Source organism: Pan paniscus, chromosome 4, assembly GCF_029289425.2.
Source record: "Pan paniscus chromosome 4, NHGRI_mPanPan1-v2.0_pri, whole genome shotgun sequence".
NCBI classification, from domain to species: Eukaryota; Metazoa; Chordata; class Mammalia; order Primates; family Hominidae; genus Pan; species Pan paniscus.
The window spans coordinates 73,703,372-73,717,090 of NC_073253.2; the positions used below are offsets into that span (position 1 = coordinate 73,703,372).

Genomic DNA, 13,719 nt, shown 5'->3' on the forward strand with positions numbered 1-13,719 from the left:
GGAGAAGGAAATGAAATCATGCGGGTACACCAGGAAAAGATAAGTGTTGGTGGCAGCAGAGTTGGTGAGTGTTGTGGGCATTACCTCTTGATGAGGCTTCCAAGAAGGCTCCCGCTCAAGTCCTGGTGGTTCTGAGAACAAGCATTCTTGCATCAATAGCTAATAGGCTGTCCAACCAGATGTTATCTGGGTGGGATAAGAGGGTGAGAAAACAGACCTGTTGTACGCTGTTGTCAACTACATCACTGTGGTCAGAGAAGGCTGATGGTGTGGTGTTTAGCAGGGCACCTCGTTCACTGTGAGGCGAACCAGATTACGTGGCTGTTTAAATTCGTTTCCTCTTGTGATTGGTAAAATACGAGAGTTATAATCATTCATGCATTACTAAAGCCTCCTTTCCATCATTTTGAAGGGACTTTTTTTTTTTTTATCTAGAACAGAGCATGCATCCAGCAGAAACCTAAAGCACTGGCTTTTCTAAGCAATCTTTTGCAATAAACACACTTAAAAAAACCCAAACAAACTAACAACTGCTTATGGTACCTGTGACAAGACTGGAGATGATAAGTGGTAAGACCAGCATCTGTAACATCCTCATCAGAAGTTCCCCAGGAAAGGAGAAGTACTTGACTTCCCGGTAGCTCATTCTGTATGGTCGGAGGGTAAATCCAAGGATTGTACCTGAAGGAAAAAAAAAAAAAGAAAAGGAAAAATTGAGTCTTTTTTGAAACAGAAGGAACAGCCCTAGCAAAATGAGTAAGTATTTGGCTGGTGGTTGTATTTATTTAAGCAGCAAATATCTGTGCTGCTTTGGGAGCAAGAGATGTATCTATCTTTGCAGTCATTATCTGTGAGGGTCTGGCTGAATCCGTGGTTCAATAGAACTTATAGAAAAAAACTCTTTCTAGTTTCAACAAGTAAAAAAATCCCTTTGTCTAACTTGAATGCAGTGGAACTCATTCTGACCTGGCTCAATACAGAGTTACAAAGATTGGGACATAATTAGGAAACAAATAAGCTTATTCATGAACAGGTGATATAGAAAAAAAGGCTTTATTTTAATTAAGTTCCTTTATAACAACAGATGTTAGAATTGCTAACATAACCACTTTTAAAGGATAGTGTGATTTTATTTTTTTTTCCAGTTAGAAAAACCCCTCATGTTCACATTGTTAATCCATTTTCATCATCTCCCTGTCTTCACACCACATTTTCTCCCTCTGTCTACATGGTCTTGACATTGCCTTGGTAACTGTATTGTACAGACTTGTTAGTTGCTGGCAAGAGAAGACTCCAAAATGAGCAGAGATTTTCTCCCCAAAATTTTCCCTGAAAACGTGGGAGAATATAGGAGAAAGAGAATGCAATTTTCCCCTTAATTTTCCCTCTACAACTGAAACTTTAAAATCTTTTTAGAATGAGAAATTTGCATTTAAATCAAATTATGCATGATAACTACTGAAATGTTCAGAAATTAATAAAGGTATTGGTGTCAATAAAAGTGTAAATTTACTCCCTCTCCCCTTTACCTAATTTACTTTCCTTGCCAAAGAAAATTTACTTATGCCAGTGTTGTAAATGTTTTTAAAGTTTTTGCCTTGCTATTACTACTGAAACATGTGATTCCATTTTTAAAAAAAGTCCATGTAAGTTATAGAGAAAGCAGCATGCCCAGCACTGAGTTAACTAGGAGCTAAAGGCTGGGGGTGGTGGGGTGGTGGGGAGAAGCGGGAATGATACTGGGTTGGCACAAGCTTTTCTAGAGGAGGCAAGCAGTCTTTTACGGAAACTGAACTGTCTTAACTTCTTATGAAATGGGACACAAAGTTCATTTGAATTGTCACTGCAACTCCAATTTCAATTCTTGGGTCTTAGCAACCATAAAGTATCCATTCTTTGTCTCTAAACTGTGATATTCTAATAAGAATCTTAATCTACGTGGCTAAAAAAAATCCAGCTGACCCAGCTCTCAGGGCCTTCAGGTAAATATTTATTGCTTTTTTCCAATGTAACAGTAATATGGTCAAGGAGAAAAGTTGAATTGGAAAACGCAGAAAGGTGGGGCAAAATCCTGCCCATATTGGTTGTATCACTGAAATAAATAGTAAATAACTAATGCTTACTGAGCTCTTGCTATATGCTGGGTGTTACCTAGGTTAGCAGCAAATTTAATCCTTGCAACAACCCCAGGAGGAGGGTACTATTTTACCACTAACTTACTGAGGGAGAAACCTAATCACGATGAACTTAAAACTTGCTTAAAGTCAAATATACTCAAGTGGCAGAGCTAGGATTTAAAAACAGACAATTTGGACTCAGATCCCAGGTTCTTAACCCCTTTATGTGTTTCCTCTTCTCCTGTAGAGCAAAGGCAACCACTTTGTGTGTCTCTTTGCAGAATGTTCCAATACATAGTTAAACACATGGAAATCATAAAGAATATACTTTTCCATATACGGTCACCATAAACATCACTTTTAGGTCTCCTGATATCAGATTCGTTCACTGTATCAGGCTTTATTTTGTCCTCACTCTATTGTTGAACATTTAGGTTGTTTGGCATTTTTCACTTTTATGAAGAATATCATGATGAATATATGAAGGCTATTTTACATCTGGGATTTTTTTTTTTAGTGTAGTTTTAGAGAAAGGGAACTGCTACCTCAGAGGATACGACTACCTGAATCCATGTTACGAAATTGCTTTCTGCGTGGGTTGGCCGGGTAGCTTAATGCTCTATTAGTGAATGAGGCTTTATTTCCTCTACCCCCAGGAGCAGAGTATTATCATAAAAAGATTGTTAAAACAAGCAAAATTTGATAGTGTGATGAGTAAATAGTATATACTTTGTTTTATTTTGTATTTACTTAACATCTAATGATGTTGACTAATTTTCCTAATTGTATTTTCTCCAAGAATCTATTCAATCCTAATCGTTTAAGAGTCTAGGTACGTACGTGTGTGTGTGTGTATATGTTGGGTAGATTATTTTTATATAATAAAGATAATTACCCTTTGCCTATGTATAAAATACTTGCTATAACTGTTTTTCTGGTTTGTTTGCCTTACATTATATTAAACATGTACAGGTGTTTTGCATTTTTATAACAATGTCTGCACACCTTTTTTATTAGGTGATTTCTTCTTGAGTTTATACATTTTAATTTCCCTCCCCCCTCACAAGTTTGATAGATCTTAAATTCATGTTTCTTTCTTTGTTTACTTGTTTTGTTTTAAAATATTTAACTTTCAATCTTCCTGGAACTCAATCTGGTGTAAGGCATTTAATTGTGATTTACAGTGTGTATTATTTAACACAGCAGCTTCCATAACTTATAGGAATTAATAAAAGACTTTGGTTATATCTGTCTTTTTCCTGCTTGCTCACATAAAAGCCAAGTCACACAAAGATAAGTGCTTTATCACATATAAATAAACAAACAAACATTTTGCTTTACTTCCAATCAAATTAATTTTACTGGAATTGATGATGCTTTTCTGATCTTCATTTAAATGGATTTAAACACTTGACATTCAATTATAACAAAACATGTGCATGGTAAACACAAGGGGCTCATTTTGGTCATCTGGAATTTGAACGTATCAAGCTGTCAGGAGTTTTAGATATTCTGCAAACAACAGTTGAACACCAGACTTGGTTTTACAAATTCATATCCAAGTTGGCTGTTTGTTATTAGAAATACACTTACTTACATACAGTAATATTTCCAAGGGTAGGCAGGATCCTATCTAGTCCATAAAATTTATCTTATTTATAAGTAATTGATAGAATAGCTGTTCTGCTAATGATATAGGTTCTAGAAGCAAAAGTCAAACAAGGGCTGATGAAGGAAGTGATTATTCTAAATACTAGGTGCACTTGATCTCATCTTCCAGAGTCTTATCTGAGCCTACACTAACTCTACTCCCATTGATACAACAACACTGGTTGTGTATACAGCCTCTTCCTCTCCTTGGGTGTTCTACTACCTTCTCTCCTCTTCCCCACTCAAGCCCTGCACTTACTCAGTGCAACCAATTTTTATTTAGGTGTTAGGAGGGAAAGTAAGCCAGCTCCATGAATGAATTCTGGGTAATGTGTGAATGACACAGTCTCTTACCTGCCAAACAGATATCTAACAGAACAATGCAAGACAGTAAGGGAAGCAAAGTCTCAAGAGGTGGTGATATTTTGTGTGTGTCTCTCCTTATAGTCAACAAGCTGGTCTTGCTGGGAAGTGCAGTCCTACTCTAGGATGTGTCTCTATTTCTTTACATTCCTTAAGACAACACCTACATTGTCTAAAAGTTCTTCTCTATAGTAGGAGGACATCATTTCTCTAAAGTAGGACATCTCTTCTCTATAGAGAGGAGACATCATTTATTTATAAGGGATAGTTTTAGGTCAAAAGTTTTGAAGAGAGGTGTTGTTTAGAGTGATAGTAGATTCAGACACATTTTGAATCATTTTTATCCCTGACTATGCTTTGTTTGGTTTACTATTTCTGGGTTTACCAGGTGAGCTATTTCTACTCTTGAAAAAGATGAGATTACACTGGGAAAGGGGAAAATTTATTGAGCCCTTACTATGTGTTAATGTTGGTGTTTAACACTCATCACAACTTTATGAGGTAGATATTATTGTATCTATTTTATTTTCTTTTTATTTTTTTGAGACAGAGTCTTACTCCGTCACCCAAGCTGGAGTGCAGTGGCACAATCTCGGCTCACTGCAACCTCCGCCTCCTGGTTCAAGCAATTCTCATGCCTCAGCCTCCTGAGTAGCTGTGATTACAGGCATGAAGCAACAGGCCCAGCTAATTTTTGTATTTTTAGTAGAGGTGGGGTTCTGCAATGTTGGCCAGGCTGGTCTCAAACTCCTGATGTCACGTGATCCGCCTGCCTCGGCTTCCCGAAGTGCTAGGATTACAGGCGTGAGCCACTGTACCAGGCCTTGTGTCTATTTTAAAGATGAATAAACTGATGCTCAGAAGTCAGTTAACTTGCTCAGGCTTATAGATCTCATAAGTGGTTGAGTGGAGGGATTCTACACAAAGCCCAGTGCTCTTTCCGTTACTCTTTTAATGCCTCTCATACACAAACATGCTCTTGTAGCCTAGGCCTGAGTATAGGTCTCAAAAGAGCCTGGTTCCTGGGTCTTTAGCATCTTGAACTCCTACATGGTGAACGCCCTGGAGGAATAACCTTGGATCTCCTACACATGTCCTGTAAGCACCAGCACATCTTGGAACCCTTTACAGGTCTTCTTACTTGCTGAAGATCTCAAAGGTGGTATAGCCACTTTCAAAAATGGCTATACCAAATCCTTTTTCATGATTTAATAAAACTTATATAAAGCTTATTAATTAAAATAGTCTGCCTTTCCCTCCACTGCACACATTTTCAGTCACTAGAAACCATCGGTAGTAACGTGAAAAGGACATTTAATTAAGAATTTAATGAAGACGTGTGTCAACGTTTGCGTCCTTAACAGCAACAGCTCCTAGTCATTGACCACGTGGCAGATACCAAGTCCTCACAAGCACATTGCCTCACACATTGTATCGAGGCCAGGACTATTATTGTTATCCACATCTCACAGATGAGGAATCAGAGTCATTGAGAGGGCAGGTAAATTGCCAAAACCACACAGCTGGCAGGCTGGCGCCACAGTAGGCTTAAAGAGGGGTTACGTGCTCACCTAAGTCCATGGAGTGGCTGAGGTGGACCTGATACCCACACTGTCCAGCTCCAGGGTCCAGACTCACCCACTCTACTGTCCTCGCAGCCTCTCAACAACCATGGTACTGACTGAAGGAGTCTGAATGGGTACACAATATTTTGCCTACTTTTTCATCTATTTTGAATGACATTAACTAAATCTAGAGCTTAAGCTGAGGAAAAGTTTTGTTGATTTTACTTAACGAAGTCAACAGCTAGCTTTTCTCAACTCACTGCTGAATGAATCAACAAAAGTCATTTTTCGTCAGCTTTCTGCTCCTACAAGCCACGTTAGAGCTGAAGCCAGAGGTAGGGTCGGCCAGCTATCAGCATCAAATCAAGAGGAAATGCGGTGAATACGAAGGCTGCTTATCTTGGTAGGCAGTTCTGGTTTCCTATTACATTCTAGCCCAGCAATGAAAAAAGCCTTCATGGAAACACAGGCTGATACACAGACTTCTCAGAGCCCTCTTTGCTCTGTCTTTCCGACCAAGGAGACGTAGCATGACCAGTCTTTCTTTTTCTTTTTCTTTTTTTTGAGACGGTGTCTTGCTCTGTCGCCCAGGCTGGAGTGCAATGGCGCAATCTCGGCTCACTGCAACCTCTGCCTCTGGGTTCAAGCGATTCTCCTGCCTCAGCCTCACAAGTAGCTGGGATTACAGGCATGCGCCACCATGCATGGCTAATTTTTTTTTTTTTTGTATTTTTAGTAGAGACAGTATTTCACAGTGTTGGTCACGGTAGTCTCAATCTTCTGACCTCGTGATCCACCCACCTCAGCCTCCCAAAGTTTTGGGATTACAGGCGTGAACCACCTCACCCGGCCACAACCAGTCTTTCTCTGTGGTAAAGCAGCTCACCCTTTGCAAAACTGAGCTTCATTAGTGGTCACTTATTTGAAACACATTGATTGATAGTCCCAAAGCTGACAAAAAGCTTTATGGCCACCAGATCCTCAGTGCAAAAGAACGAATCCTTTATTATAGATTACTCTGCAAAAATAGCAATGAAAATCAAAATAACTTCCTAGTAGAATTTGTTAGAGCTGAAACAAATTTTGCAAAGTTTGTATCTAGGTGATGTTATACAATATATGGATGTCATGAGCAATATTCAGATCATGCACCCTTGGTTATCAATATTAGTTAAGATTTCTGTTTTACTCCAGTGTTAGTATTTTAACAAGATTTCTAGAATCTAGAAAATATATTGACTAGAATGTTTAAAGTGATCAAAATAACTGTGCTGGATGAATGCTATAAACAAAGTTGCATTTTTGCTTAAATAGTTTCTCTTTGCTAATGTAGAAAGTTCAAGAAAGGAGTCCTTCAGGGGTTCCTTGTTTTCCTAACAACAAACACTTCTTTTTTTTTTTTTTTTTTTTTTTGAGATGGAGTTTCCCTCTGTAGCCCAGGCTGCAGTGCAGTGGTGCGATCTCGGCTCACTGCAAGCTCCGCCTCCCAGGTTCACGCCATTCTCCTGCCTCAGCCTCCCGAGTAGCTGGGACTACATGCGCCTGCCACCACACCCGGCTAATTTTTTGTATTTTTTTTTAGTGACGGGGTTTCACAGTGTTAGACAAGATGGTCTCGATCTCCTGACCTCGTGATCTGCCCACCTCGGCCTCCCAAAGTGTTGGGATTACAGGCGTGAGCCAATGCGCCCGGCCAACAACAAATACTTCTTTGGAAAATTAAATATCGTCTCATTTTCTAAACTAAGACACAACGTGCACACTGGAGCCTCAGAAAGAAGATATCATAGGTTTACTCTTTAAGGCCAAACACACACAATAAGTTAAAAGCTAAAGACCAACTTTAAGAATTTGGTCCACATTTAATATGATAAAACTATTGAAGATGCCAGAAAATATTTAAGAGTAAAAGAATGAGGCATGATTTGAAGTAAATTTCAGACCAAATCATACTACTTAACTTTTGGTAAATGTTGGAGTTTGAAATAGTAAAATTTTACTAAAGTACCTCCTCTATCTGCAAACTTTGTCATGAACAATTTGGCAGACCAAAGTCTTCTAAGAGTTATTACTACGCCAAATCTTCCAGAAAACGAGGTAGTGCCCCAAAGGAGCTCAGATGTCAAAAGGAAATCTCAAAGCAATAGAGACAATGATCTTGACAGAAAGACCTCGCATTCTGAGGCCAACCACGAGAAAACTAAGTGCCTGACCAAGATGAGCCAGCCAGCTGTTTGAGCATTAGTGCTACAGGAATGCCAGGAGGCATTCATACCCATTGCCCAGAAAAACCTCAGCCTGCATATCTAGCCAGAAAGGGGACCAGGATGTCCATTTTCGTGGCTCAAGGAAAATCACAGTGTTGATAGCACACCACTCACTGGTTTTACGTGACACAAATGCTGCCATTTCACAGTTAGGATATTTCCATTTAGGTAGCAAAACCAAAACCAAACTAGCACTAATTTGTCTCAAGGTTACAAGAATTTGCCGTATAATTGTAATACAATCACAGGAGTGTCATCCCATCACCTCTGCCATATTCTGTTGGTTAGAAGTCACAAGTCCCACCCACACTTGACAATTGAGCTATACATGGCAGTTAGAGGTCAATCTAACATGCAGAGGTCTCTGGGCCTCCTTACCAGGCTGCTTCTATCTTCATAGAGAAGATGCTCTACAAATGTTTAAGGAATTAATGATGTCGAGATTCTAGTCCTAGCCCTTAACTCCCCGTGTGATCCTGGATAACTCTATTGCCTTCTATGCTTCAAATTTTTTTTTCTAATTTGTAAATGAAGAAGGCTCCAAGATTAAAAAGTCACCCTCCTTATTGGCTGGATTATTGCAGTAGTCTTCTAACTGGTTTCTCTGCCTCTACTTCACCTCTCTCCAGCCTATTCCCAAAAGAACACTGAGACCTAGGTCAGGATCTCTCTCCCCTACTCCCTCCACTGACTCCTCCTCTCATGTAGTCAAAGCCCAAGACCATGCAATCAATGGGTGCTCCTGGCAAGCCCCCCTAGATCCACCTTGCCTCAGAACCCATCTCCTACTCTGCTCCCTCTCACCTGTTTCCACACTTGCCTCCTTGTCATTTCTCCATCATCTTAGACAGGATCCCCCTTTATGGTCCTTGCACTGGCTCTTCCTTCTGCCTAAAACATCATTCCCGCATATCCACAACACTTACCTCCTTTAAGATTTAGTTCGGCCAGGCGTGGTGGCTCACGCCTGTAACTCCAGCACTTTGGGAGGCCGAGGCGGGTGGATCACCTGAGGTCAGGAGTTGGAGACCTGCCAGGCCAAGATGGTGAAACCCCCTCTCTACTAAAAATACAAAAATTAGCCAGGTGTGGTGGTGCATGCCTATTGTCCCAGCTACTCAGGAGGCTGAGGCAGGAGAATCGCTTGAACCTGGGAGGTGGAGGTTGTAGTGAGCCGAGATTGCACCACTGCACTCCAGACTAGGTGACAGAGAGAGACCCTGCCTCAAAAAAAAAAAAAAAGACCTAGCTCAAATGTCACTTTCTGAATAGGTCTACCTTGAACTTTCTTATCCCTTAGCTGGTTTTATTTGTTTTAATAGTTCCTATCACCTTCCAAAATACAATATAATTTTCTATTTATTATGCTTGTTGTTTATTATTTTCTTTGCCTGCTAAATGTAAGCTCCACAAGGTTAGAACTTTTTTTGTTTTTTTTGGACAGTTTTGTTCACTGACCTATATCAAGCCCCTCAAACAGTTCCTGGCACACAGTAGGTGCTTAATATATTGTTGAACGAATGAACAAACATGTCTTATTTTCTTTCAGATGAGCAGGATCCAACAGTGCCTGGGCCCCAGCTGGTGCTGAGCACACTTTCTGAATGCAGGAATCTCTCTGTTCTGTGCTCCCCAGTAAATCTGATTCCCTACTGCAATCCCTGAACATAGTAGCCTACCCTAAGGACTGTCCCCTCTGTACAAAACCGTGTGATTTTGCTCTCATGGTCTGTGGGACTGGATCTTGACTGAATTATGATTTCTCATAGGCTTAGCTTTCTAAATTCACAAATGAGGAATGATAGCTATGGATCCCGAATTTGCTCCTAAGGTAGGTTTTTTTGAGTAGAAGGGAGAGCAAGTGTGATGCTGTAGAAAGACAGTTCTGGGCCTGATCCTGTCAGTAACTTAGGGTAGGCGATGCTTTATCTAAATGATTTAATCTTCACATCAAACCTGTAGCGTTTAATATCAGTATCTCATTAATGAAAAGATTGAGGCCTAGAAAGAATAAGCCACTTGCCCAAGGCACATTGCAGTAAGTGATATGAGAGGATGGGATGGCAAACTTAGGTCTGCCTGTTTCCGTATCTTCAAATCGCACAATCTCTTCAGGCCTCTTTTTTCTTTTTTAAAAAAATCTGCAAAATGAGAGAGATCAATTGGAATGGGTGGTGTCTAAGATCCTCCTGAACTTTAAGTTCTGAGTTTAAAAGAACCATGTTCATCAAAAGCATTATAAATCTTAGCTGCTTATACTAATTCATCTTGTTTCTGTTAATGAATTCTAAACTCCTTGATAATGCATATGAGAGCATTTAATGAGTCAAAAAATGTTTTAGCAATTTAGCCATTACAATTATTATGGCACGCATGCAATAATTATATGAGAAATCAAATAAAAATTTCTATTTCAGGAATTGGCCCAATTTGGAGAAATCATAAGCCTGTCTCACACTTATGATTTTTATGTTTGCTTACAAACTACAGTTTGATGAAGCTGTTGGACATAAATTTCCACTCGCTTATTTTCATTATTTTTAGAGCTAGGGTCTTACTCTGTTGCCCAGGCTGGTCTCGAACTCCTGGCCTCAAGTGATCCTCCCGCCTCAGCCTTCTGAGTAGCAAGGACTACAGGTGCGCTCCACAACACCTGGCTAATTTTAGAAATTTTTTTAGAGACAGGGTCTCACTATGTTGCCCAGGCTGATCTCAAACTCCTGGTCTCAAGGGATCCTCCTGCCTTAACCCCCTGAGTTGCTGGTATTACAGCAGTGAGTCACTGTGCCAGTCTGTATTAGCTTATTTTTACAAAGAAAGCAAAGCCATAATGGTGAATCTACCTGGGTAAGAGTTCTGCTGGTCCCTGGTCTTTTGTTTCTGTCAAACTTTCAGGCGTTTCCTGGTGAGAAGCTACTCAGCGTTGGAGGCAACCTCTTAACCCTCCCCCACTCCTCTGTTTCCACATCCTTGGGAGATTTGGGCCTTGGCCTGGCTCATTCTTTTGTCCTTTGGTATTTCCTGTTGAAGGTGGGAAATACCTGCCCCAGCCTTGTTCCACCAGGGGTGCCCAGATGAGCGAGCCCTGGGTGACTGATGACCAAGTAGAGTGGAGACACGGACTTATGTGCACACGGTGTGTGACTCTTAGAGATAACTGCATCAGAAGAACCTTGGAGTTTTAAGAAAGGCCTGGTGCTTTCTTCCAAAAACTGCACCAAAAAAGGCTATGTGAAGTGGTAATTTAATTTACAAATAATCCTACAGGTATTCTAAATGTCCAATCCATTGTTATTTTTAAAAATCTTCTATTCCAGAAATAGCAATTAAAAGCAGGACTTGTTGCCTTCCTTTCTGGAAAAAAGAAATTATTATGAGCAAATAGAAACTGGGAATGAAATATGTTTAAAATTTCCCAAGTTCCCCTGGTGCCTTTTGTGTGTTATATGCTGGTGCACAGCAAGGGTGTTCCCATTTCCATCTATTCCCTATTCTGTTCTTTCAGAGTCTCTGTTCTACTAACTGATATGTCTCTGTGCTGTATGAAGAGTAAAGTTTGCTCTAGTTTCCTGATTTTATGTTCTGCTCTAGAGCCCAGCCGAGACCCATTTGTGCTCAGACTGTTAGCACCAGTATTCTGGGGAATTATTTGTGGACAGGTTGCAACCCCTAAGACTGTAACTAAAGCAGCCAGGGCTGGCCTGGGAGCAGGGTGATCCTAGCTTCTATAGACTTATTTCTGGCAGTCTCTTATTTCTAAGTGCCCTTGACACATCGCTCAATGTTTCACTTTCTAAACTTCTGTTAAATTGGTGGTAGGGGGTGAAGGCTTAGAGGGAGGGATAAAAACTGAAACCCTGGTTCATCTCTTTTACAGTTTATTGTGAAGATGATAGATGGTAAGAGATGTGAAAGGGCTTCAAAAGTTGAATGTAACATACAAATTAAAGCTTTGGGTGTTGTATATGGATTAAATTTGGGCTTTAGAAGCAGGGAGATACCTGCATCTACCTGATTCTATCCTGAAATTGCAGTTTTCCAATGCACTGATTTTCTTAGTTTCCTCAGTCTGTCTGCGGAACCTGCACAAACTGCAAAGTCCACTCATGCTTACCTTTGGCAGAGGCAGTACAGTACCGAGGCTAACTCTTTTTTAAATCCCACAATTTGGGAGAGCAAATGACTACAAATTCTATGGGGTACAAATTAGCAATACTTATCAACATTATGAATGAGTATACCTTTAGACCCAGCAATTTCACTTCTAGATATATCCAGATACATGGGTGAAAGATCATTCATTACAACGTTTTTAAATAAAAATGTCTAAAGACTGGAAACAACCAAAGTGTCCATCAATTGGTAATTGCTTAAATAAGTTATATTATGCCCATACAATGTAGCCCTAAGAATGAGGGGCCTTTCTACGTGCTAAGGAATAATATCCCAGGTATATTGTAAAGTGAAAAAAGCAAGGTGAAAAGTGGGCTATGTATACTATGCTATTATTTGTATACAAAGAGTCAAAAAAGGAATAAATACATATTTATTTTTATAGGCATACGAGAAATGAATAACAAGATAAACGGGAACCTTGGGGGACAGGGGTCAATGAGATACTTTCTTTTTATAAGCTTTTCTATTTTTTTATTTTGGACTATGTTAATTTATTTACTACATAAGTAAAATAAAATAGGCCAAAAAAAAAAAAAAAAAAAAAAAAGCCCACAACCTTTTCTCCCTCTTTCTTTTTTAATCGTATTGGATTCTTTTCTGCAATATTTTTGCTGGATGCCTGCATCTTTCTAAAATGTCGCTTTGAGTCTGGGTTGATTTCTCCTCAATCCTGCTTTAATTTGCTTTAACGAGGAGTTTACTTAGTTTAGGCCATGGAGAGGAAAGTCACTAATTGTGTTCAGATTTATAGTGAGTAGATCACTTTCTGACCAAACCGCTTTCTTTTTTTTTGGAGACAAGGAAGCGAATCTGGAAAAACTTTGAAATCAATCATTATAGGCTCATGTGCAACTTCAACCAATTAGCCCTTGGAGTTACAAGTATGAGAAAACTGAAACCGCTCTGCAAAGATGACAAGCTCCTCGTCACCCATCGTCTCGTGGAAAGCATTGCAAAGTCAGAACTTACATGGCCCTGAAAAGTTTGTTGAATCTCAGGTTTGCTTACAAACTACTTCATTTGCCCTAAAAGAGCAAATCTAAGAAAACAAAAATAAATAAATAACTAAATAAAAGCATGACTACTTTTTTCACAGGGAGTTTCTCCATAGACTCATAATTTCCTTCTTGATGTTTCTCTTCACATTCATCAAGTAGCTGAAGATACCAGCAAGCTTCTAGACAAGCACAAGAAACCCGGGCTTTTGTTTTATTTGCTTGAAAGATGATATTTCAAGTAATGCGATGTGTATAAAAGAAGGGACCATCTTTGCAGGGTATATTTTTCTCCCTACTCTCATTAGGGATAAACGAGCCTCATCATACAAGGTTCTGAATAAGAAGTCTCTCGCTAACAGCCAGCTGTCTTCTCTGTGTGAAGCAGCAGCAGTTTGTAGCCTGGAAACATTGTTGGAGAACTGGAGAAGTCTGAGGACAAGAAGAATGGAGTTGCCCTCTCTGGAGACAGAAACCCCGTCTTGAAATTCAAACCTTGGTTGTGCCTTTCAATTTGCTGCGCCTAAATTTACCCGCCAATCTTTGATAAGTTATACAAAGGGAAAAAGGGAGCGCCCTCCCTTAA

General features: G+C 39.7%; 1 protein-coding gene and 1 long non-coding RNA gene across 3 annotated transcripts in view; both read right to left on the minus strand.

The window, feature by feature from the left end:
• The window catches only part of LOC134730436 (uncharacterized), a 37,489-nt gene extending 36,955 nt beyond the window's left edge, over positions 1 to 534 (minus strand). The window contains exon 1 of the long non-coding RNA XR_010112199.1: positions 85 to 534. This is a non-coding gene — a long non-coding RNA (uncharacterized LOC134730436). The remainder of the gene's footprint in view (positions 1 to 84) is intronic.
• Positions 1 to 13,719, minus strand: part of SLC1A3 (solute carrier family 1 member 3) — an 81,963-nt gene that overhangs the window by 58,134 nt on the left and 10,110 nt on the right. For both annotated transcript variants that reach the window (XM_003806650.5, XM_008956031.5), the window contains one exon: positions 544 to 681. In XM_003806650.5, the coding sequence (XP_003806698.1) occupies positions 544 to 681 (138 nt within the window). The remainder of the gene's footprint in view (positions 1 to 543; positions 682 to 13,719) is intronic.